We start from the raw sequence: 25915 nt of genomic DNA, 5'->3' as shown, positions 1-25915 counted from the left end.
AAGGAGTATTGTGATACAAATGTATCACTCTTTTGAACACAAATTGTTTTGAGAAGAAAAACGCTTTTTTTTCCGTGACCCCAGCCAGCTTGCTGGACTATTTTCCTCTCGTCTAACACCGGACCAGAACTCGTGTCACAGAACGCTGTCAGGGGTAAGTCAGTGCTGATCACACACAGTGGAGGTGAGGATGAAGTAGAGATTCATGTCAAAAAAGCCGAACTATCCCTTTAAGACAACACATTTTTACAGTATCTTCAAACATGTTAAAAAACAACAAAAATGTCTTCTGTATCTTTATATATTGAATCAATTATTTAAATAGACCGCAACAAAGGGCTGGGCGATATGACTGAAAAATGTATCAGTTTAAATATTTATTAGTCGTTATTGACAGTTATAATTGTTTTTTTTTCCTATTCAAAATAAGGATCAGGAACACAAAAGACACAAACATAATATGTGCACAGTGTGAAATATTTCAGAAAGATAAAAATTTGAGACATGAAATAAACCTACCATCCAGCCAAAAGAAATATGAAGCCACCTTATGGAACAATAAATCTATCAAACACATTTTAACCACTTAATATATCCCAAAAATATTGCCAAAAGTGACCTCCCTTTTTATCAACAATTTTTGTTTTTCTTTTGCCATCACATTAATTTTTATGTATTTTTTTTTTTTTTAATCTTTTCTCTTTTTGTTTTTTTTTGCTGTGGTTCATTTGATGCCGTAATTGCGGGCACGTCTCAGTTCTCCTATCTGCTTGTTATGCTAGTTGTGTACATTGACAGGGAAAAAAAAAAAGAGGTGCATGAGATGTGCTTTTAGCTTAGCTGGTGTGTTGGCAGTGGGACATACCTGTGTGAAGTTTGAATCCATGCATTGGATCATCACGGGAATTATTCTTTTGGGTCGCGCGCAGTACCAACAACGAGACATACAAGTGCACCGAGAGGACTCGATAGCCAAGGGAAATACCGAGATGTACGGCACGGGCTTCTGCTACTGTCTTCAGCTGCATGTTGACACGCGCTGTGACGCGCGCGTGCACACACTATCCCATGCCGTGTCGCGAGCCCGGGCCCCGCCAAAGAGGTGCGTAATGTCTTTACATTAGGTTTACAACAGCCGGGGAATGAAACGTCTATGAGCGCTACTTTGCTAGCTCTCTGTAAACACGGAAGTAGCTTGAATAGTGATGTTACTGAACAAAACAAGTAGAGCATGGTGCAGAGCTCTTGCTCTTGTTATGAAAACCATAAACCCTCACCCGCAACAGATTCACAGCCACGCGATATCCGGTCCACAGCGTTACAAGTAATGTATCTAAGGATTCCCGGCGGATTTTTTGTCTCCCGACGACCGGCGCTGCAGAACCACTGCCGAAAGGGTTGTAAACAGCGGTTGCAACGGAACTGCTCGGCCCCGAAAGAGTCCCATGGAGACATCCGGGGACAAAAAAATGCCCCTTCCGTGTGGAACCGGTCCGATGGAAAGCACCATATTATAAATGTTTGTATGTAAATTGTAGTCTACGCGGTGCGCGTGTACACTATGCTGTGCCAATCAGAAAGTAGCCAGCCATTCACATTGCACCGGGTCATGTTTCAATCAAATACTATTGGATTGAGTCAGCGCATGAGAGCCAGGGGAGGACACGACTTTCGAATGTACGTTTTAAACATAGTGCAGAGCGAGCATCAATGCACTTGATCGATATTTTTTTTCACCAGCATGCGCTTGAAAGTTACCCGCATTTGCGAGTGAAATGCTCGCACTGTCGAGCCCTGCTGCTGATTACTAAAGAATAGAAAAAGCTAGAAACGTTTTTTTTTCTTGGTGAAAGAAGAAACTGCACTTTTGTTTGGAAGGCACAAGACAGTATTCTGTGGGACTTCAAAGCATCAGTCAAAATGCTCTAATATGGCTGGTATTTTGGGGAACTCTGTTTTGAAATGATCAATAAGTTAATTTCTAAAAAAAAAAAAAAAAAAAAAAATCTAACCATGTATCTATCTGACCATGAGTAGGAAATACAAATTAAATCTCAACTTTGGTGTATTATTACAAGCAAAGTTATACTGTCATAGGCATAGCCCACTGAGGAAAGAAAGGGAAACGTTAACCTCGTGGGTGCGGCTTCCAGGTGAGACCATTGTAAAGAGCTGAGCTATAGTGTTGTGTTCTGCCTAGCAACAAAGTCCAGTGAGATTTCTTCCCATTGTGCAACTTGAACGGTATCACCAACCAAAGTCATCAAGTCCTTTCACACAAGCCTCCTCCTCTTCCTCGACGCTGTAATTATATTTTCATTTCCAGCATGTAATCCCATAAAGACGCAATTGTAGGTAATAAGGCCAGTGGCTACATTACAATGAGTTGACAAAATGGGTACCATTCTATTGTTTGCCTCTGATGTCTGTCGTGAGCGATAGCGTTGTGGCGTTTCGACAGCCGGCAGGTTTAAGGAAGTGAATGATCAGCCTATTACGAAGACGAGCGGCGCTTCACATGCAAGCGCCTGGTTACAGGAGATTATTTGAGGCCTGTTGCCAATCAAAGACATTGTACACTAGCTAAAGGTGCTTCTGGAATACAAAAAGTCTTCAACATCGAAGCCATGTCGTGAACAATGAAGACCAAGACACATATAGTACACAGTTGTGCTCATGAGTTTACATAACCAGTCTAGGGGTATGTAAATTTATTAGCACAACTATGGACAATTCAACACTACTAGTTGGCAGACCTACAGTTCTGCTCATAAGTTTACATACCCCCTAGGGCAGGCTTCCTCACTTCTGGTCCTCGGGATTTGGAGTCCTGCCGGTTTTCATCTAATCAGCTCATCACCAAGCTCTACAGAAGCCTGATAATGATCCTGATCTTTAGAATCAGAGGACGGAAACATCTAAAACCCGCAGGACTCTGGCTCTCGAGAAGCAGGAGTGAAGAAGCCTACGCTATGGTATGTAAATTTATGATCACAACTGCAGTTAAATATTAAATTAAACCAGTTTACACTGAATTTTATTGACACATGGTATATGAGTAGTGGTAAGAATTTAGATAAGTTTAGCCTGGGCAATTCTAGCCCAGAGGTGGGCGAAATACGACCCGTCGCTCACTTCTTTAATCCAACCTAAAAAGCAATATTATTTAATTTAGCCACAAAAAATCTCTTGAGATTTAATTTACATTTATTTATTCAAATTGTTTTCATTTATCTCAATAAATAGCTGCTGCTTATTATTAAAATGAACAATTTTATGTGAATGTAGTAGGGGTGTGAATTGCCTAGTACCTTGCAATTCGATCCGTGTCACGATTCATAGGTCACGATTCGATTTGTTACCGATTTAATCCCGATACAAATCTATAAATCGATTATTGCAATTTTTTTTTATTTAACTCAAATTTAGAAAATAGCAATCAGTAAACTTGTACACTGTAAAAGTTGTATGAAAATGTGTTTATCTGAAACTTCAGGCTTATAACTGTGAGCCACTGTATTTAAGATCATTGAAATAAAATATTAAGGCTTTAATGTTACATTAGTATAACATTCTTCCATGCTTAAATTGTGAACCCTAACCCTAAGTTAGACGTTTTGTTGAATATTTCCATCAAAAATGGAAATTTAAACATCGATTCGGCTGCATATTGAATCGATACGAGTGGTGCGCTGTAATATTGCGATATATCGCCGAATCAATTTGGGTTTTTTTTAAACACCCCTAGATTGTACTATTTTGTTACTTCTTTCAATAAGATAAAGTTAATACAAAATTTGAAAATGTACAGCCCCCTCCAGGGCTCTACACTAACTTTTGCACTGGTAGCACTGGTGTTACCATCTTTTTCAGTTGGTCACACCACACAGGTTTTGGTCACACCCTTTTTGAGGGAGATACAGCATGACTATATTTGCTGAAGTAAAGTTGTCTAAATTTGCATAGCGTAGTTTCAGATGACGTAAAGATTGACAGCGACTCAACATATAGCTGCAAAATATTTTACTGTAACAATATTTGCCTGCAATAAAACAGGTCAATTATTTTATATTGGCCTTTAAAAGAAAGTGAAAAACTAGAATGGAGGATGGAAGCCTAGCCTAGTAGATGATTAGGTATTGTAAACAGATGTGACTTATGGACCATTAATTGTATTAAAGTAAAGAAAAAAGGGATTTAACACCCATGATTCTTCTTAATGTATGTCAGCTTTATACATTATAGAACTCCTTGAGTAAATCACAATTATCAATGTGGTAATTGTAAAAGTAATGGAAAATTATTTCATGAAAAAAGTGTGATGCCTGTCCCCCTACCCTCAGTGTAGCACCATCCCGGTGAAAATATTCACATTTGAGAAGGGACGAAGATGATGGGGCAATTTTTCGGCTTTGGAGGTAGCATCAGAGGTGAGACAGAACCAGGGCACAAGAGAATTCCTCAATGTTGAGGCAGGAGTGTAAAGTTTTAACACCTGACGCTTATTTCTCCTCCCTACAGTATTGAAAGCAATTCCCGCTTTCGGCTTCTAGCTCAAAGTCCCTCAAGTCTGAATAATGCCTTTCAAAGAGTAATAAGCACTTGGTAGCAGAGCGTTGACTTGTAGGTAGCAAGGTAGTATTACATGTTTACACGAAGCTCACTGTCATCAAAGCATTATATTGATGTTTCACATCGAAACATAAATAATTCAAAGGCTAATGGCTAATTTAGTCTTCCCATTTTGACCAGAGTGCATCAGTCCAATTTGGCTTCTGCTTCCAGTGCTGACATTCTCATCATTGACTAGTGATTTACATACAGACTAGGCTGCCTTCTTGACACTATATATTGACGTTTGCATTATAATGAAAATGGTCATACATGTTTTACTTCAGACACTGATGTCATACTTGTAGCTTAGTGTTATACATGCTGACCGGATTGACTTTTTGGCATGAAGTCTCAGTTGGAACTCCACCCAGCTCAGTGGACTTGATGACTCAACATGGAGTTTAAACCTCCAAAGACATTCTGCTTCTGAGTTGAATGTTGTTTACTCTGTATGATCATAGTGCACTTGGAAACCTTGCTTGCCATGGGCTAGAAGACCGACTCCAAATACTAAGTTTTTACCTGAGGACCTCAAGTAGTGGTTTACAGGAGGTCAAAACAATGCCACGCTTAATTAAAGACAGAAAACTAAATTACCGGTCTGTCTGGCAGATAAGGAATACAAAAGACAAAACAATTTTACCAGAACATCTGGCAGACAAACACCCTGAAAGATTGACAGCGAAGTCATGATAAATTGAGATGAGGTCTCTGAAAGACAGAAAACACTAAAGGTCAAGCAAAGGATGACCCTAGAAGGCAGCAGAAACAAAATTGACTGCTTATTAGACCATAAAAACCCATCTGTTCAACAAGGATCCTAAAATATGGAGAATAAAGTCACTAGAATGTCAGGCCCTAAAAGACAGAAGACAAGTCACTGGAATCTCTGGCAGAGGAGGACCCTAAAACAATGTTTCTCAACCCTGGTCTTCGGGGCACACTATCGAGCCTGTTTTCCATTTCTCCCGATTCCAACGCAGGTGAGGATCGTTATCAAGCTGCTCCAGCATGCCTTAACTTTGGGGGCACTGGAGTGTTATACGCCACATCCGCTTTGCTGTACCGATCTGTTTTGTCACCGGCACTGTCCGCAGTCTCCTCTTGGATTCTTAGACTCCATCCCCGTTGTTCTCTCCCCCCCCATTGCTAGTGATACATTCATCCCTGCATGGTTTTCACAGATTACCTGTTTTTGTCTTACAGACCAAACCGTATATGTTTGACCGAGTCTTTCAGTCCAGCACGACACAGGAGCAAGTGTACAATGCATGCGCCCAAAGGATCGTCAAAGGTAAGCCACGAATACAACTCCACAAAAAGTAGGTATACATATGATTTTTTTACAATGTTGTTTTGTAGATGTTCTTGAGGGATACAACGGAACGATTTTCGCATACGGCCAGACGTCCTCTGGGAAAACACACACCATGGAGGTACGTGTAAAAGAAACAAATATGGAAATAAACCTTCCCATTTTTTGTGATGTTAAATTCTGGTGTATCCTCAGGGGAATCTCCATGACACAGACTCCATGGGCATCATCCCCAGGATAGTGCAGGACATTTTCAACTACATTTACTCCATGGACGAGAACCTGGAGTTTCATATCAAAGTAAGTCACCAAATGAGCTACACGGATGATGGCTGAAGTGAGGTCTACATTCATTATCATCTTCTCTTTGCAGGTTTCCTATTTTGAAATTTACTTAGATAAGATCCGGGACCTCTTGGATGGTAAGTGAGGCCAGACTTTCCAGACCATTCCACTCTGACTTTATTATTTTTTCATGCGGTTGCAAAGCAAAGCACACAGAAAATGCAGGGCACAGTAGGTAGGATATTTGCAAGCACAACCTGTACACTGAAAGAAAGTGCCCATTTAGCTATGCAATCGTCATTTACTTTCCCAAACTTTGTAAGCCACGTGCCCCCTTAGACATCCCAACAGAGATGGTGCACCCCCTAAACAAAAGGCAATTTAAACTAGAGATGCACAAGATATTGAAAAAATATTGTGATCGTGATTATGGCACATGCAATATGTGCATCGCAAAGACATATGATAAGTTTGACATGAAATTGTTTGCTTTTATCTGACTTGAACTAATCTGATGCAACTTTAAATGCGCATATCTGACCAGTACGAGAACAGTGTCTAGGGCAGAGCTGTGAGCTTGTTGCCTAGGGGCCCATTTGTGGCCTGCAGGAGATATTTTGTGGCCCTCTACTTGACATCAAAATTTAGTGTTCGTGTCTTCCCCACCTCTTTTACCATGTCATTGCCATGGGTGTTTTGTAATTGTGATGTGACACAAGTTGACGGAAAAGCTATCCTGTCACACAGTAACAGTCATGTCTTTTTCAAAGCCTGCCATGAAGAGAAGTTTTGGCAACGGGAACAGCTAATTTCAAGGAAAACGGGAAGCAGAATGCATTTATTTGTTTGTTGAGCACATGTGCACCCCAGCATGTCTTGAATGCACAGAGAAAGTTGTGGTGCTCAAGAAATCAGCTGTCATTCCTCAACAAGCCATGCTGAGGAGTTTGCAAAGTACCAGGGTAATGGGAGAGAGGACCGTGTCACCAATCATATTCACAAAACATTAATGTTCTGAACTGTTATTAAAGATTGAGAAGATAGGATTACCGGTAGTTGTATTTATTTTTTTTTAACTCCTTAAACCCCCTTGTTGTGTGAATTAATTAATGCAGTTCAGACACTCTTATTACTAAGAGTTTTATTATTACAATGAAATAGCTAAGACTAAAGTGATTATTTTCTCATTAAAAGTATTTCTTTCATTAGATAATAAAAATTTAATTTCTTTAGGTACATGTAAATATCACAATAAAACATTTAATGTCTGACATGAGCATGATCAAAATATGACAAGTCACGTTTTCACTTTTTTTTTTTAAACCAGACAAATGAGAGAGAGAGACATGATCTCTGCAAAGCTTCAAGGCATAGATTTTTGCCTCAATCTTTTTTTTTATTATCATCTAATTACAGTGCAACACCTTCTCCTCCACACTCTAAACAATTGCCCATTTTCATGCCAGCATGATCAAAACATGGGACTTTTTTTGTTTTTGTTAATGGGCTTCCACAAATGTTAGTTTATTTATTTTTTTATTTTTTAAATCAAAGAAGTCGTTTTTGAGGAAACAGTTTTCCTGGTATGCTATTGTAATCTCGCTTACATTGGGAATTCTTGTCCTCCAGTGTCAAAGACCAATCTGTCAGTGCACGAAGACAAAAACAGAGTACCGTATGTGAAGGTGAGACACACTACAGGATTTGTCAAACTCGCCAAGAGAATGCAACGAAATGCACTTGGTCTTGTGTCCACAGGGCTGCACCGAGCGGTTTGTCTGCAGTCCAGACGAGGTCATGGACACCATAGACGAAGGCAAATCCAACAGACACGTAGCAGTCACAAGTAAGGCGTAGAGTTCTTTGTCACGTAAAACGCATGTTGAGGTACGAAGGCACTGAGCTGATTTCTCTGCTCCCCAGACATGAATGAGCACAGCTCTCGGAGTCACAGCATCTTCCTGATCAACGTCAAGCAGGAGAACACCCAAACGGAGCAGAAGCTGAGCGGGAAACTCTACTTGGTGGATCTGGCCGGTAGCGAAAAGGTGCGGAGGAGCTTGCAGAATGGAACCTAGAGTGATTCCCAATATTAGCATGTTTTGCTAATGCTAGTTTGTCCTCAGGTCAGCAAAACAGGAGCGGAGGGATCTGTGCTGGACGAAGCCAAGAACATCAATAAGTCACTGTCGTCCCTCGGGAACGTCATATCCGCTCTGGCTGAAGGAACGGTAACTACCCTATCGTCGTTGCCATGAACGAGATAGAAATGATAACCATCGTGTATTTTCTTGAGCATTTAAGAACTGTTTTCTCCACCATATTGCCTAGACCTAAGTTTAGCTATTCAGTAGACTATTTGGAGAAGATAAGTATTGGGCCCCCACCTCGTGTAGCAAAAATTTGCAATTAGTAGATGTTCATTATAATTGCCCCAAAATCTTATACAAAATAAACAACAACAACAACAAAAAACCCCACCCCCAAAATTCCCAGGATATCAAAAATGTGAATAACTCAGGAATTGCTAAAAAAAAATAAAAAATACTAAGAATAGCTAGGGACAGGGTCCCCGAAAATTCTGCCAATGGGTGAATCAGCGAATGTGGAACTTCAAATACGCGGGGATCTACTGTATGCTCCACTCGAAGATGACAAGCATAATCATGCACATGCGATATAGGTATTTTTTCCAACCAATTCAAGCTTGATTAAACAGCAAATCGTGCGTCATTCAACCTTGTGAAAAAAACTAACAAAAAGCAGAGTATACTCCTGGGCAGGAATGCGACAATGTCACGACAAGATCCCAGCGTCCAAATTTACGAGGTTCATATTTTCGAGGCATCTAGTAGGGATTATGATATAATTATTGATAATCCCTCTATTCTGACATTTTTTTTGTTCACAGAACACGTTAGTTTTATTTCCAGCATGTTCAAAATACTACATGTGCACGTTTGCAGCAGTGCCCGAGTCCCCCAAATTACAATGAATTAAAATGGTATTCTTTCCTTTTTTTTCTTTCTACCATTGACAATTGCAATGTCGTTTAAGTTTAATTACTTTTTTATTCTTTGAATACTTCAGTTTCAGAACCAATGAACTAGTCGGATTGACTTGGAATTATTGCTGTAAATTTATTTTGATTTCTGTTTTTTATTATTATTATTTATTTATTTTTTAAGCAAGGTTCATTAGGATTTTTTTTTTTTTAACAAAAACTCTCCTAGCAATCTTTTTCCTTGAATTTCACCCTTTTCACTTTGATCAATGTTTGTTTTGGTACACTCCACAAATCCTCATACAAACAATTGTAGTATTATTGGTCAGACACAAATAATGCCGTTCAACCACCAGATCATATAACATGTCAACACACACATAGGCCAATTCAAAATGTGAGCCTTCACTTTCATTTTGTCCACCTCAGCAGCATGTAGACAGTAGTCTTCCCTGTCCTTCACCCCTTCCTGACCCTGCAGCTGTCTTGCTGCATAAGCAAATATGAGATAATTGGCAGAATGAATAGATCCACTGCCCCCTGACACAGATTAGCATTAGAAAACAACATTTAAGAAAGCTTTCTCATGTTCCGAGATGAATTATGTGATTTATACACACAATGTGGCACATTGAAGTGAATTTCCTATTGTGATCATTTATATTTGAAGTAATGTGTTCCAGAAGTCAAATTATACCTCAATTGCGTTAAAATTTCACCTAATTATTGCAACGCAACACAGATAAGTTTTTAATGCGGTCAAGATTTAGAGCTGTAAACGGTCAGAAATTAGACGGAGGCTAAAACCTCCGTCCTTGTACAAATATAGGCAGAAGTTAACTAGTTGACGAGTACCGGTAATAATGTGACAAAAAAAATTCAATAAACAAAATTCAAAGACAGTCCATTTATGCTGAGCTGCAAATTTACCCATGTTGGTTAAAGTTGAAAAGAAAAAGAAGAAAATCCTTTATAAAATAATGGGAAGCCCTTATTTAAGTTCTTTTGAATTATTTATTTATTTATTTGTTTTGTATTAAATCAGAAACAAATGTAACAGGAGTCTTAACTAGCTAACTCCTATAGTTATTGAAGAAGGATGAAATGTTTTTTAGAATGTGATTATGCCAAAAAAGTATCAAATAAAATCAATCATATAAAATGTTATGGCCTAACACAATAGATAAAGCATATGATGGCCAGCTAAACTGATGAAGCTGTTCATAACTTAACTACTACTGTTCTATTTATGCGCGCTTTTATCAAGGCCTACATCCCTTACCGAGACAGCAAGATGACGCGTATACTTCAGGACTCGCTGGGTGGCAACTGTCGCACCACCATCGTTATCTGCTGCTCGCCCTCCTCCTACAACGAGGCTGAAACCAAATCAACGCTCATGTTCGGACAAAGGCAAGCAGGAAAAGAAAGAAAGACAAAAAAAACAGCTTTTAAAAGGGTTCATTTCTAACCTGAAATGGCTTTTCTCTGTTTCTTTTGCACAGAGCAAAGACCATCAAGAACACGGTGACGGTGAACATCGAGCTGACGGCAGAACAGTGGAAGCAAAAGTATGAGCGGGAGAAGGAGAAGAACAAGACCCTGCGAAACACTGTCACCTGGCTGGAGAATGAGCTCAATCGCTGGAGGAATGGTGCGATGATTGGAACTCGATCTTTTCTCAGTCATTATGAACTTATCTCCTTAAAAAATTACAATCATTTCTCAATGTTGTGGACTAGGGGTTTAACACGGGGGTCAATACTGCGTACCTCGGTTTCAAGGTGACAGCAAGGGAACAGAAACGCTGTAAAGGATAATCATGCCTAAATGTCTTAAGAATTGAAGACATTTAAATGGAAAGAAACTTTTGCAATTCTTTAATATGTGTCAGATTCTCAAATAGACCAATGCATTAAAATTAGACATTTAATAGTCATGGGCTAATATCAGATCTGGTGATACCATTAAGATAGCAAAAATGTTTCGATATTGCAGTATTGAAAAATACAGCCCTAAAATCAATTATTATGAAATATTTAGTTAAATAAAAAAATTCCCCCCGCTGAATACACTCTAAATATGCCACAGTTCAAGTCTTTTACTTGTTTTGATGTGGTGCATAGGCAATTTGTTTCGCAAATAACTGCTGAATTGTGGCCTGAGCTGAAGATTTTGAAGTAGATGCTCCTGCCAGTGCTACCGCTACTTGTGCCCTAAAAAGAAAAAGAGATATGTCAATTTACCCTGAATAACCATCAAAATAATAATCTTTAGAAAGTGCACCATTAAGTTTGTCTTAATTTGATTTAATTGGATCGAAACGATGAACCATGACGTGAACAAGTTTGGGCATACAGCCAAAAGTATATAATTTGTCATGATGTCCACTAGATAACTAATGTTTCTGTTTACGGGACTTGTGTAAGCAGTTAGTCTTCCTCTGCTTTACCTAATATGCAGTGTGGAAACTAGGGGTGCACCGATCAGTTTTCTGGCCAATCACTGATCCTTGATCTTTTAAAAAGTAGGACCCTGCCGATCCAGATTTTTTTTTTTTTTAAGCATACACCTCAATGTTCCAATCTTGTCCTATGTTATGTTATGTTATGTTATGTTATGTTATGTTATGTTAGAACATTGAATAATATCTGTGAAACAATACAAATGGGTTGTTTTCAATGCATATGATGTAGTTCTCTCAAAAAAAAATGAAAGGCTATTAGTCATCTCAACAAAAGAGTACTGTACATGAGCTGACTTTTTCAAACCTCTGAGGAGGGAGACAAGATCGATGGACAAGATCGTTTTTATTTTAAGGGATTTGCTGATCCCGAAAAATTGCTGAAATTGGGGCCGATACCGAATCCGATTGATCCGATCCGACCCCTAGTGACACGCTTGTCTGTCTTAATACAGACACCCCAGTAACAACACTTGGTTCATTAACACAGAGAAGTAATGACTGTTGGCTCCACTGTCCCACGTCATTTCCCAGAAGGTTCACAAATCTCTGGATATTCATGTGAACTTTTCCTCGTCCCAGGCGAGAGCGTGCCAGTGGAGGAGCAGTTCGACAAGGAGAAAGCCAACGCCGAGGTGTTGGCTCTCGACAACATCCTCAATGACAAGCCGGCATCCACGCCCAACGTGCCCGGAGTGCGCCTCACCGACGTAGAAAAGGACAAGTGCGAGGCCGAGCTGTCGAAGCTCTATAAGCAGCTGGACGACAAGGTAAGGAACTTACAAATACGTGCGTTAAAAACCTGGGTGTAGCTTATAGATCTCCCAACCTGGCTCAAAACATCTCTGTAAACTTATGAGTCCAACTATCTCATGAAATCAGACAACTGCGATGAACAAAACCACTCATTACATACAATTTATCCTGCAAGTTTAGGTAAGTTTTCCAAATGCGAGTTTTCGTCTTCATAGAACGCAGTGTAGAAACCACCTTCAGTGGTGGGGTGACGCCCTCTATTGACCAGCTGCCACTGAATCAATGAAAACTCTTCTTCTGGAATATGAATTTCTCAGCTGTTTTTCACCTCGTACCTTGGCTGCAGTGCAATACTGATGTCGTGCCGTGAATGCTAATACCACTGAACGTCTGTCTGTGCAGGATGAAGAGATCAACCAGCAGAGCCAGCTGGCCGAGAAGCTGAAGCAGCAGATGCTGGACCAGGAGGAGGTAAGCCCTGTAGTCCAGAAACAAATGTCAGAGCTGTTTTCTTTCTCTACTTTTTTAAAACTAAACTTTTTCTTTGGGCAGCTGCTGGTATCGTCGCGCCGTGACCACGAGAACCTCCAGGCTGAGCTCAACCGCCTACAGGCTGAGAATGAGGCCTCGAAAGAGGAGGTGAAGGAGGTGCTGCAGGCTCTGGAGGAGCTGGCCGTTAACTACGACCAGAAGAGCCAGGAGGTGGAGGACAAGACCAAGGAGTTCGAGGTTATCAGCGAGGAGCTTAGCCAGAAATCGGTGAGGGGGGTGGGGGTTACCTGAAAACATGAACTGGATCACTTTAACCTTGAAAGGGGGCCTGTTAAGCATTTTATTCAGTTTAAAGCAGGTCCCAGGTGTTGTAATAAATTGTATGCAAATGTTTTCATCAAAATAGCACAAGGATCAAGAATATCACGTTTTTAACACCTTATTTCATGTCTTGCAAACAGTTTTGTTGATTCATTCATCTTTACCAGTTGATGTTTTTAAAATTCATTCATCTATACTTGCGTAAGCACACAGAAAATGAGCATCCATAGATTTCAATGCATTGTCGTTGGATGCAGCATTTCAGTTGTGTGGCACGTGAAATGGCCAAACATTACGTTTTGTTTTTTTCGTCTGTTTTTTTATGGCTTTTGACTTGGTTTTTGGTGTGGTGGTTGATTGTCTTTAGACTTGTTTCTTGATTGATTTGTCACTGTTTAGGACTTGGTTTTTGACTTGATTGGTGATGTAGTTCCTGATTTGTTTTGTTTTTTTACTGGGTTCTTGATTGCCTCTTGGCATAGGTTTTGACTGGTCAACTTGTTCCTTTTGATTTTTTTCCATATGGTTCTTCATTTTTCGGTTGTTGAATGTTTTTTGATTTGGTTCTTAGTGACATGCTGTTTGGGACTGGTTATTTTGTAAATTAAGATAATGAGGTGGAAAAAGAAGGTCTTGCTTAGAGACAAATTTTGATGACCAGACTTCAAATAAGGTTTATGTGGTTGTGTAATTTCACACTTGATGGCTGAGCAGGCATTTTCCAGAAACACAAGTGTACAAACATTAAAAAGTAAATTTTCCGCAATATGTTCCCTTTAGCCGAGGAACCCTGGAGTTGTTACTGAAGCATTTGTCGTCTTCTCTGCAGTCCATCCTGTCATCTTTGGACTCTGAGCTCCAGAAGCTGAAGGAGATGTCCAACCACCAGAAGAAGAGGGTGACGGAGATGATGTCATCACTTCTCAAAGACTTGGCCGAGATCGGCATCGCTGTGGGCAGCAATGACATCAAGGTGAGAAGCGGGAGAGAAGAATGTCCATCTTTGTGGTTGTTCCCAGCCGCCCTCCTCATCATATTCCTTCTGTGTGTAGCAGCACGAGGGTGGCAGTGGCCTGATTGACGAGGAGTTCACGGTGGCCCGTCTGTACATCAGCAAGATGAAGTCGGAGGTGAAGAGCATGGTGAAGCGCTGCAAGCAATTGGAGGGCACCCAGTCGGAGAGCAACAAGAAGATCGACGAGAATGAGAAAGAGCTGGCCGCCTGCCAGTTGCGCATCTCACAGGTGCATACCTCTTTTGCCACCGACTCAGAGGAAGAAGCCCTCATATAATACAATTTCTCTCGTTTTGTAGCATGAGGCAAAGATCAAGTCCCTGACAGAGTACCTGCAGAACGTGGAGCACAAGAAGAGGCAACTGGAGGAGAACGTGGACTCACTGAACGAGGAGCTGGTCAAACTCAGTGCTCAAGGTATGTCATGCATGCCATGGAATTGTGCTTCAGTCAAGACCATGTGTTCCAGGAAGAGAAAGTCAAACAAAATCATGACTGATGACCACAGAGAGGCTTGAAAATTTCAGGCATGAAAATCACTCACCTTTTGGTGAAATTTTCCGTTTTGAAATACGTGACCGAGGTGAATCATGCGGATCGGTGAGAAAATATTTCGAGGCAAGAGGGGGTATTTATGGGTGTCGTCGCTAAACTGAACGTAGTGTGTTTTTGCTTCGTTTACATTTCTATGAACAAGCTTATCTGGGGCCAATGAATTGTTTTGAACGCAGTTCATTTTTGTTCAAGGGTGCCAGGTTTTCTCTTGTTAGACGACAAGGACAAAATCCTGGGTAAATACACCGTAAACAAGCCTTAATTAGACTGAAAAGGTCGTTATTTGGCAACCCCAGCTGCCACCAACAGTCGCAAGGTGCATACGTCATCGAAATGCAATATGTGACTATCGAAACAAAAAAGACCATTCATAGACGCATCCACAACCCTACTTTAAACCTGTATATGAGTAGTCCATAGCTTTCTGTGAACAGCCTGTGTCTATGAATGGTCTTTTTCTCTCTGTGTGTGTGTGTGTGTGTGTGTATAGCCCTTGTCTATAAACTGTATTAGAAGTGGATCGCTGCACTAAGAGGATATTCTGAGGTTTATGAGACTGGCAGTCAGCTTTTTTCTGGATCTCGATTAAAATAGACTAAAGTCTGCAGAAAGACAGAAAATGGAAGAAACTTCAACTTGACATGCATCATGAATTATTTAAAAATAATTACTAATGTCACTCACATGTCGAGGAGATGCCATATCAGCATTTTTTTTTTTTTTTTTTTTTTTTTTGTCATGGTGACATAGCTCCTTTTGTGTTTTGCAGAGAAAGTCCATGCCATGGAGAAAGAGAACGAGATCCAGACTGCCAACGAAGTTAAGGTTTGTGACTCGATTCTTGTCAATCACCTCCATACTCCCCAATTATCTCCCCAAAAAAGTAACATTTGTTGTGTCACAGGAAGCTGTGGAGAAGCAAATCCACTCTCACCGCGAGGCTCACCAAAAACAGATCAGCAGCCTAAGGGATGAGCTGGACAGCAAAGAAAAGCTCATCACTGAGCTGCAGGAGTAAGACAATCTGATGCCGTCATTTTCCTCCTTTAGGAGATATGACACTTATTAGTAATGTCATTTTTTCTAGCCTGAACCAGAAGATCATGCTGGAACAGGAGAGGCTACGAGTGGAGCATGAGAAGCTCAAGTCCACTGACCAGGACAAGAGCCGCAAACTCCATGAGCTCACGTATGTTGAAGTTTGACATATTGTCAGGTCACCTGTAAGCACCAAGCCTACCAAAAGAAAGCGGACTCTGTGTTAGGGTTTGCGGGAGATTGTGGACCCAAGTGGAGGGAGGCAAAGAAAGGCGTGGCAGGGGTGCTCTTAAACATATTTTAATTTAACGCATAAACAAACAAAGTGCAAAAGAACATACAAAGTGCAAACTAAAGCTGGGAACTAAACTTACTAGATGTAACCTAAACGGGCAGGACTCAGAGGCTCAGGGAAACAAGCTGTGGCGACGACAGGACAACAACAACAAAGACTCCACCAGGACTGAACGAAAGCAGGGAACTAAATACACATACTAACGAGATAACAAGAGACACCTGGACACTACACAAGTGGCTTGGGAAGCTGATTGGACAAACACAAGGGAACGGGAAAACGAGCACAGGTGGACATAAGACATTGACAGAACTAGAGACACAAGGAAAACATTACAAAGAAAAACCCAAACTAAAACCCAGACCCTAACAGTACCCCTCCCCCAAAGACAGATCCCAGATGTCCAAAAACACAACAAGACCCAAAACGAGGGCGGGCAGAGGGGGGCATGGAGGCGGGAACGCTGTCCACCATCAGGGGCAATCAGGAGGGCGTCCTGGGCGCCAGATGAGCGATGCTGGGCATCGCCAGTCAGGAGGGCGTCCCGGCCGCCAGATGAGCACCACCGGAACTGGTGCGGGTGGTGGCGGCCGCTTTTCCTGCGCCGCCGTAACTGGCTCGGGTGGCGACCGCATTACGTGCGCCGCCAGAACTGGAACTGGTGGCGGCCACTGGCCTTGCGCCGCCGGAGCAGGAGCTGGTGGAGGCCGCTGGCCCTGCGCCGCCGGAGCAGGAGCTGGTGGCGGCCTCTGGCCCTGTGCCGCCCGAGCAGGAGCTGGTGGCGGCCTCTGGCCCTGTGCCGCCGGAGCAGGAGCTGGTGGTGGCCGCTGGCTCTGCGCCGCCGGAGCAGGAGCTGGTGGTGGCCGCTGGCCCCGCGCCGCCGGAGCAGGAGCTGGTGGCGGCCGCTGGCCCCGCGCCGCCGGAGCAGGAGCGGATGGCGGCCGCTGGCCTTGCGCCGCAGGAGCAGGAGCTGAAGCGGATGGTGGCCGCTGGCCTTGCGCCGCAGGAGCCGGTGGCGGCCGCTGGCCTTGCGCCGCCGGAACTGAAACCGGTGCGGATGGCGGCCGCAGGCCTTGTGCCGCCGCAACTGTAGCCTGTGCGGGTGGCGGCCGCTGGCCTTGCGCCGCCGGAACTGGAGCTGGTGCGGGTGGCAGCCGCTGGCCTTGCACCGTCGGAACTGGAGCTGGTGCGGGTGGCGGCCGCTGGCCTTGCGCCACCGGAACTGGAGCTGGAGCGGGTGGCGGCCGCTGGCCTTGCGCCGCCGGAACTGGAGCGGGAGCGGGTGGCGGCCGCTGGCCTTGCGCCGCCGGAACTGGAGCGGGAGCGGGTGGCGGCCGCTGGCCTTGTGCCGCCGGAACTGAAGCTGGTGCGGGTGGCGGCCGCTGGCCTTGCGCCGCCAGGACTGGATCAGGGAGAGACTGGAGGGCGCGAATCCATGCATCCCTGGCAGAAGCTAGACACCGCACGATGTCATCTAGCTTAGCCTCCGTAGAAAGGCCGTTGTGGTGGATTTGCACCATTGCCCCCTCCGGGTCCATTGCTGGTCGAGTCTTTCTGTTAGGGTTTGCGGGAGATTGTGGACCCAAGTGGAGGGAGGCAAAGAAAGGCGTGGCAGGGGTGCTCTTAAACATATTTTAATTTAACGCATAAACAAACAAAGTGCAAAAGAACATACAAAGTGCAAACTAAAGCTGGGAACTAAACTTACTAGATGTAACCTAAACGGGCAGGACTCAGAGGCTCAGGGAAACAAGCTGTGGCGACGACAGGACAACAACAACAAAGACTCGACCAGGACTGAACGAAAGCAGGGAACTAAATACACATACTAACGAGATAACAAGAGACACCTGGACACTACACAAGTGGCTTGGGAAGCTGATTGGACAAACACAAGGGAACGGGAAAACGAGCACAGGTGGACATAAGACATTGACAGAACTAGAGACACAAGGAAAACATTACAAAGAAAAACCCAAACTAAAACCCAGACCCTAACACTCTGTTCTTTCTTTTTGAAAATAATCGTTTCTAGCTTTTTCTGTTCTTTTGTAATCAGCAGTAGAACATACAATTGTTATAGCAAAAACACGAGTTTCTGGCCAAAAATGGAGAATAGGTGTTTTTTTGTGAAGACAAACTGACTTAGACGCAAATGTTTGTTTGTTTTTTGCTATTCTGACACCTCAAACTATAAAATAGGAAAAACAAGACTGAAAAAAGGGCTAACACATTATACTATTTACCGTACCATATACTGTTTTTTTCATCCATGGCAATGAATAAGCTAAACATATTGGGCCTCGACTCATCCGGCATTCTGCTACTGGTGCAAAATTACAACTAGGGATGTTCGATACCACTTTTTTTCAGACCGATACCGATACTCAGACCCTCAGGACTCACCGATACCGATACCAACTGCCGATACCAGTAGGACATTTTGATAAATAAAAAAAAATCACTAAAAGATATTTTAAAAAATATATATTTCCTTTAATTTTGAAAAAAAACAAACAGCACAGTCACTCTTTAATAGTCTTAACGCTCAAAATAAAACACAAAAATGCTCTTTTGGTTTAAGATTCACAATTTTGAAGTATTTCCAAACCGGTGAAGTTTTGGTGAAAAACTGCTGCAAGCTAGCGCCGGTTATAGGCAAGGAGGACTCACTTAACGTCTTGCCCCTCTGCCATCGGTTGCTTGTACTCGTCTGCGTCACCAGTACTCGAGTACTTGAAAAAAGGCTGGTATCGGTACTCGCCCATCCCTAATTACAACTCACAAAAACATTTGGATATAACAAACTGTAAGGTCTAATTTTCAAATTCTCTCCATGCAAATTAATTAATTGAATTAATTTAGAGTCATTCCTACATATCTTCAAAATCCAAAATGTTCAACCCAACCATTCCATTTTTTCTAATGAAGTTCATTCGGCGTGTGGCTAAAGTGTGAGAGACAGTTACACTTCTTGTCTCACCTCCTAATGTGTTCTGTGTTGGAAACCAAATATTCGCTCCATTTTACTGATTTGCCCCTGCATTTGGTTATCAAACATTTTTATGGCTAATTGTGAACGGATAAACATGTGACACTACAGAATATCCTCTCTCCAACCAGGGTGATGCAGGACAGGCGGGAGCAGGCAAGGCAGGACCTGAAAGGTCTAGAGGAGACAGTGGTGAGTTCTTACTCAGACCCCATTTAACATTTTTCAAAGGCATCTATCCAACCTCATTTTCTTATTTTCTTGTCTTTTAAGGCAAAGGAGTTGCAGACTCTGCACAACCTGAGGAAGCTCTTTGTCCAGGACTTGGCCACACGTGTGAAAAAGGTGAAACAAATAATACCTGGATGCAAACGGGATATTGACCAGCATGTTAGCATTTGAGCAGAAGTGGTACAAATTTACTGAGCAGGGTGTACAATTTAGCCAGGTGTGTGGGGTGTGGGGGAACCAGATGGGCCGCCGGGCTAATAAAACGCTGTGGGGAAAGTCTGATTATGGCCTAAGCTGGTTGTTAGCATGCCACCTGTTACTATTTTATCCCAGAGCACATTGAAATCATATGTGACCTCGGAAGAAGCAAAATAAGTCCAAGTTAGACAATGACACATGAATGGCGCAGTTGCAGCATTCCACCACCCATGTTTGCATGCTAATGCTAATATTCTTTTCTGTTTGCTTGCAGAGCGCTGAGATGGACTCTGACGACACTGGGGGCAGCGCGGCCCAGAAACAGAAAATATCCTTTCTTGAGAACAATCTTGAGCAGCTCACCAAGGTTCACAAACAGGTATGAGAGTTGAGAGACATCATCTGCCGTTCTCTTTAGCACGATATCCCAATTCAATATTTTATCTCTTTTTGCCGTCAGCTGGTGCGTGACAATGCAGATCTTCGGTGTGAGCTTCCGAAACTGGAGAAGCGCCTTCGTGCTACGGCTGAGCGGGTTAAGGCGCTGGAGTCTGCACTGAAGGAAGCCAAGGAGAACGCTGCTCGTGACCGCAAGCGCTACCAACAAGAGGTGGACCGCATCAAGGAGGCCGTCAGGGCCAAGAACATGGCCAGGCGGGGACACTCGGCGCAGATCGGTCAGTGGGAAGAGTCAATCTTTCATTTCCTGCAGCTACAAAAAAAAACAAAAAAACAGTCAGATATTTGAGTACTTAAACATAAACTTCTAAGTGGAGACTTCAGTCTGCAAAAACAAATCAAAATACCAAAGAAAATGTAGTATTAATATATTACTATATGATATAAAAAATGTTCAAAAGTTTTGTTGACATAAAAAATGGGTTGAAAACTAAAGCACAAGAAAATGTATATTTAATTAGTACAAGTAAAAACGAGCTGCAAAAATGTAGACTTTTATTGCCAAAAAAATGACCTCAAAATATTAGAATTAGTATAATGGCAATTGATTGGATTAATATATATATATATATATATATATATATATAGAGAGAGAGAGAGAGAGAGAGATTAGTGTAAACTTAAAAAAAGAAGAAGAAAGCAAAAGCAAGCCCCAAAATATGAAAATTAGTATAATGAAAAAATAGGATTTAAAAAAACTGAAAAACCAGAGCACAAAAAAGTATATTATTAAATTAGAAATAGAATATAAAATAAGCGTTAAAATGGAAACTTTTGCAAAAGAAGCCCAAAAATGATCGTTAGTGTAACAATGGAATTAAAAAAAAAAAAGAAAAAAAAAGTGGTTCACATAATGGACGGATGAAATAAAATTACCTGTAAATTAGTATAATTAAAGTGTAAATTTTAAATGGTCAAATACCAATCATAAGTGCTAAAGATAATGAAAAAATGGATGGATGGATGGATGGATGGATGGATAAATGAATTTAGTCTCATTAAATATAGGCTTCCAAATTGACACTTGACTGCACAAAAGTGTTGAAAATAAATTTACTATCATTGAAAATAACCTTTGCAGTTGGCTGGCAACCAGTTCAGGATGTACCCTGCCTACTGCCCGAAGCCAGCTGGGATAGGCTCCAGCATTTCCACGACCCTTGTGAGGAGTAAGCGGTTTAAGAAAATGGATGGATGGATGAAAATAACCTTTAAACTTAATGACATGACTTAGTGTTTTGTTTTGTCAACTGTTGTGATTAAGTGACATGGGTGATATTTTCTGAACATTTTGCTTGAATTTATTGTACCTCTCCACACTAATTGAAACTAATAACACTATCTTTATCTTCCTCTCGTCCTCGCTCCGCCGCAGCTAAGCCCATCAGGCCAGGGCAACAGCCGGTGGCATCCCCCACCCACCCCAACATCAACCGCAGCGGGGGAGGTTTCTACCAGAACAGCCAGTCGGTGTCTATCAGGGGAGGCGGCACCACCTCCACCAAAACGGACAAGAAGTACGTCCACCTATGCCTCCTAACATTGTGCATCAGTTACTACGGTGGACAGCTTTTCAAAAAGATGTTTTATTTGATAAACATGTCTCATAGTAGTTGTGCATCGGTCACTTTAGTGGTCAGCTATTTAAAACTGTTGATTTCCTTGTTGTGAATGATTTCCAAGTTGTGCATCAGTTATTACAGTAACAGTAGATGGCTATTCAAAAAACATATATATCCCTGATGATGTCAAAGTTATGCATCAGTCACTACAGTGGATGTGAGTGTATCATATCATACACTGCCACCCAATGGTCAGTCATGCGTACAAAAATAAAGTTCTCAAAAAAAGTGGCTGACAGAAGGCCTTGAAGCGCAGTGCAGAGGTGTGCTGTCTGCGGTAATGACTGATGGACAACTTTTGACATCCAGATTTATGCATCTAGAAGAATTTTTTTTTTTTTTTTTTTTTTTGCATACCCGTTTACTGTAGTGACAGATGCACAATTTTGACATGTTGCACATAGAAGAAGACAGCATTGTTTTTTTAATTGTCTGTCTACATTATTGACTGACAATTATCTATATAGAAGAAAATGTATTTAATTGCTATCCACCGTAGTCTGATGCTGATATTGTCCATCTCAGTGTATTCATTCCTATTGTCTTCCTGCGTGCAGCTGAAGCGAGCAAGAAAGACGGACGATACCACAGAAGAAGCCAATATCATCCGATCCCTGTTCCCTCCCTCTACGACACTTAGCGCCCCCTGTTGGCCCCGTCATTCCATTACAGCTTCACAGCCACTCAGGAGTGAGTGTGCAGTTTATAAATATATATAAATATAAATATTCCTGGCTGTACAGCTCTGACCCGCTTACATACCCATCACCACAAAAGCAAAAAGACGACAGATGGAGTTTACGATGCGAGTTAATAAAACATGATAACAATATATCCAAACAGTCTTGAACAGCCGCAGCAGCCTTGGCCAGCAAAAACTGCACGCGACTTGAATGTGTAGCTTTCCTTCCTTTTTTTTTGTTTTGTGTTTTTGCACACGTCTGTCATCGTGGTCGTCGTGCGAGTAGTTGTGCACTGCTGCCCCCCAAGCTGAATGTAACGCTAGTATAATAAAAAAATAAAAGGCAAAAAAAATAAATAAAAAAAGGAGAGGTCCTATGGCGAGCCGGATGCGTAGCTTTGTAGGTGAAATGGAACTCTGTACATTTACATGTTAGCAGCACACCAGTTTCTGAACATAGATTTTTAAGGATGACATCATTATATATATGAATATAGTTACTGTATATACGTATACAGGGCGGGTAAAATGAGAGGTAGACACTTGAAAATGGTTTCATTGCATTACATTTAGACCAGCTTTTCCTTCCTGTCCTCCTTCTTTTATTCCTTCATTTGCTGAAACCTACTTGCCTGCCTTCCATTCAAACATTTCTTTCCTTTTACCATCCTGCCTTCATCCCCCATCCCTTCCTTCCTACCTACCTGACTCACTTCCTATTTCCCGCCCTTTTTATCCTCCCTACGTTCCCTCCTTCCTCCCTTCCTATTTTCTTTCCTTTCAGACTGTCATCTTTCCTCTCTTCCTTCCCATTCCAACTTCACCCAATCCATCCATCTTACTTAAAACCCTCCCTAGTAAGTGAATTGAAAGTGATCTTACTCCTTTTGTCCCGCCTTGTATCTAAAATCCATGAAATCCGGGAGCTAGCGGCTTGATCTCCTCACTTTTCTGTCGTGCGTCTTTTTTCTTGTACAGAAATTGTCCAAATTGGTTAGCGCGCCACTCACTACTTGTTCACACGGCCGTGGTGGAGGGAGAAAAAAAAAAAAAAAAAAAAAAAAGCCAAGATGTGCAAGCGTGTACTGTAGATGTATTTAACTGGACACCTGTGGAGGCCAATTGTTTTTATGGTTAACTTAAAACTGTATACTTGTTGTGTCACAAAGGAAAGGAAAAGGAACGGACGCCGATGATCCAGTCCACGCTTTTTACGGCCCGCTAGGCTAACGCTGTAAAGCTACGTGTGTGTTTTTACCCATCATGACGACTATTTATAGCCATTGCGGCCATTTTGTGCATCTTATGTGCTCCTTTGACTCCTTTGGATGTCTCTGATCGGCCTCGTGCTTATGAGAAGGGGACGGCTGCTGATGCGACGTGCAGCAAAAAGCAGGATCCAAACACAAGTTGTCAAAAGGGTTTATTTAATTCAATTAAAAGGTGTAGGATTTTCATTATTATTATTATTATTATTATTATTGTTGGGTTTTTTTGGGTTATGTTGACCCCCCCCCACTTCCCTTACCCAGTGAAGCCCCAGTGAGTTGTTTCAGAGGACTATTGAGCTCACACTAAAAGGAAAATGATAAATGCATATGATTAAAGTTGTAAGATTGTGAGAATAAAGACCTATTTAAAACACATCTTTCAGGGAAAAGTTTTTTTTCCCCAGTTACGAGCTTTCCAAAGTAGTTTTTTCCCCAGTCCTTTTAGTGTTTTTCTTTTCGAGAAAATGTGGCATCAAAAGAAAAGTCCTGAAAATAAATGTCAACTTTTTCAAGACAATTAGTCGCATTGTTTTTAAGAATAGAAGTTGTTTTTTTTCCCCAAGAATTAAACTTAGATTTTATTTTTCCCAAGGTAAATGTCACTTTTTTTTTTGAGAATTAAATTAGTCTGTTTTTTTGTTGTTTTTTTTGTTTTTTAATTTTTCCTCTCTCAAATACACGTCTGGAAAAATTCTTAAATGAAGTACGACTAACATGAAAAATACAAAAAAGAAAGTATGGCTTTCTTGAGGCAGAAAACCTAACAGGAAGTAGGACTTTTCCTAAAAAAAATAAAATAATAATAATTACTTAAAATATGATTATCGTGGGGTAACAGAAGACTTTGCCTTGGAAAAATATAAGCATATCGGAGTGTGACTATCTCACAAAAATGATACCCTTTCTCACATTCCTCGTCGTGTATACTTGTTCTTCTTTTGGTTGTGGCCCTAATACTCCTTTATCGCATTGTAATCCCAGCATGAGGACGCTAACACCATGTGCAAGTGCAATATATACTGTAAAATACACTGTACAACACACACATCCTCATGTAACATTTACCATACAAAAAGAAAACATGATCCACTTATTTAAAGATGAAAATATTTCAACATGGACTATACATATATGTACAGCTAGCATTTAGCATCTAGCTTTGAAAGCACTCCATCTGTATTGGATATGAGTCACACTTTAGGCTGGATTCTCGTGACCCCTCCCTTGCGTCTGACAGGACAGTATGTGTAGAGGTGCTTCCCCCCACCTGTAATCTTCACTGATGAATCAAGTAGACTAGCATGGACCTCCAAATGTTTCTCCTGTCTTTCACCTCCCACCAAAAACTGGATATGAAATGGAAACATAGTTCAAAAAGTAAATAAATGACTCCAAGTAAAGAATATCTGTGGCTCCCATTGGACTTCATTTGAAATTAAAGGTAAAGAACATTTGCCTTTTTTTTTTTCTTTTTTTTTTATTACTGTGTAATAGTTGCTCCATTTTTAAAGGGTTGATTTTTTGGAGGTGTGGACAAAAGGTACTGGATCATTCCTGGCTAACTGGGGCACAAATTTGGAGTTCTGAATGGACGCAGACGAGATCGGTTTTGGTTTTTTGATTGACTGCATGATGTAAATGTATGTGTGATTAAATAATTATCAGTAAACACGTTCAGCTCTTGTCTCTGCGCTTCTTTGAACAACAGTTATACACGTTTTTGAAATGATTTTCCTTGTCTTGGTAATGCATCCATCTTTTAAAGCATAGACTTTTTTTCAAATCAGTTTATTTTACATAATGTATTTTTTGCGCATTTTTCTGGTGATTTATGCTTCCTGATTTTGGGTCATGATTTTGAAGCCGATGAACAATGTTAATTACACTGACCATAATTTTATATTTTCGCATTTAAAACATACAAAACAATGTATCACTATTTTTTTCGTTTTTAATAGAGTACTACAGTAGTTTTTTTTTGTTTTTGGTAGTGTGCCTATTTGAAATGATGTTTAATTATAAAAATGCGTTGAATATTTTTGCACTTATTTTAACTACAAGTAACATTTTTAATGCATAGTAACTTATTTAGTTTATTGAAAATGAAGCTATATATTAGGGCTGTCAAATGTAAAGCGTTAACTAATTAATCACAAAAAATTATCTCATTAATCATGTATTAACGCAGACAAATCACACTTAATTTTGACTGCAGATGATCCTTTATCTGACAGCAGTTTGTGTATGACATTCAGAATATTTGCTCATGTCAAACTACTGTATTTTTTCTTCTTTTTTTTTCATTT

At 41.1% G+C, this 25915-nt stretch overlaps 1 protein-coding gene across 2 annotated transcripts in view; it reads left to right on the top strand.

Moving 5' to 3' along the window:
* Nucleotides 1-25292, top strand: part of LOC144021108 (kinesin-1 heavy chain) — a 33162-nt gene extending 7870 nt beyond the window's left edge. Inside the window, exons 2-26 of one of the 2 annotated variants that reach the window (XM_077525158.1) lie at nucleotides 5821-5908; nucleotides 5977-6050; nucleotides 6125-6229; nucleotides 6303-6351; nucleotides 7844-7899; nucleotides 7973-8060; nucleotides 8138-8262; nucleotides 8341-8445; nucleotides 10486-10631; nucleotides 10724-10872; nucleotides 12265-12452; nucleotides 12841-12909; nucleotides 12991-13197; nucleotides 14081-14224; nucleotides 14307-14495; nucleotides 14566-14683; nucleotides 15591-15646; nucleotides 15726-15835; nucleotides 15909-16010; nucleotides 19278-19338; nucleotides 19420-19491; nucleotides 19850-19954; nucleotides 20036-20252; nucleotides 21410-21551; nucleotides 22214-25292. In XM_077525158.1, coding sequence (XP_077381284.1) covers nucleotides 5821-5908; nucleotides 5977-6050; nucleotides 6125-6229; nucleotides 6303-6351; nucleotides 7844-7899; nucleotides 7973-8060; nucleotides 8138-8262; nucleotides 8341-8445; nucleotides 10486-10631; nucleotides 10724-10872; nucleotides 12265-12452; nucleotides 12841-12909; nucleotides 12991-13197; nucleotides 14081-14224; nucleotides 14307-14495; nucleotides 14566-14683; nucleotides 15591-15646; nucleotides 15726-15835; nucleotides 15909-16010; nucleotides 19278-19338; nucleotides 19420-19491; nucleotides 19850-19954; nucleotides 20036-20252; nucleotides 21410-21551; nucleotides 22214-22217 — 2769 coding nt within the window. In that variant the 3' untranslated portion in view covers nucleotides 22218-25292. Of the gene's footprint in view, nucleotides 1-5820; nucleotides 5909-5976; nucleotides 6051-6124; nucleotides 6230-6302; nucleotides 6352-7843; nucleotides 7900-7972; nucleotides 8061-8137; nucleotides 8263-8340; nucleotides 8446-10485; nucleotides 10632-10723; nucleotides 10873-12264; nucleotides 12453-12840; nucleotides 12910-12990; nucleotides 13198-14080; nucleotides 14225-14303; nucleotides 14496-14565; nucleotides 14684-15590; nucleotides 15647-15725; nucleotides 15836-15908; nucleotides 16011-19277; nucleotides 19339-19419; nucleotides 19492-19849; nucleotides 19955-20035; nucleotides 20253-21409; nucleotides 21552-22213 lie in introns of both variants that reach the window. The other variant, XM_077525151.1, reaches the window with a different exon arrangement.
* The last annotated feature ends 623 nt before the right edge of the window (nucleotides 25293-25915 follow it).

Source organism: Festucalex cinctus, chromosome 1 (genome assembly GCF_051991245.1).
Source record: "Festucalex cinctus isolate MCC-2025b chromosome 1, RoL_Fcin_1.0, whole genome shotgun sequence".
Classification (NCBI taxonomy): Eukaryota; Metazoa; Chordata; class Actinopteri; order Syngnathiformes; family Syngnathidae; genus Festucalex; species Festucalex cinctus.
This window is presented reverse-complemented; position numbering and strand designations above follow the sequence as displayed.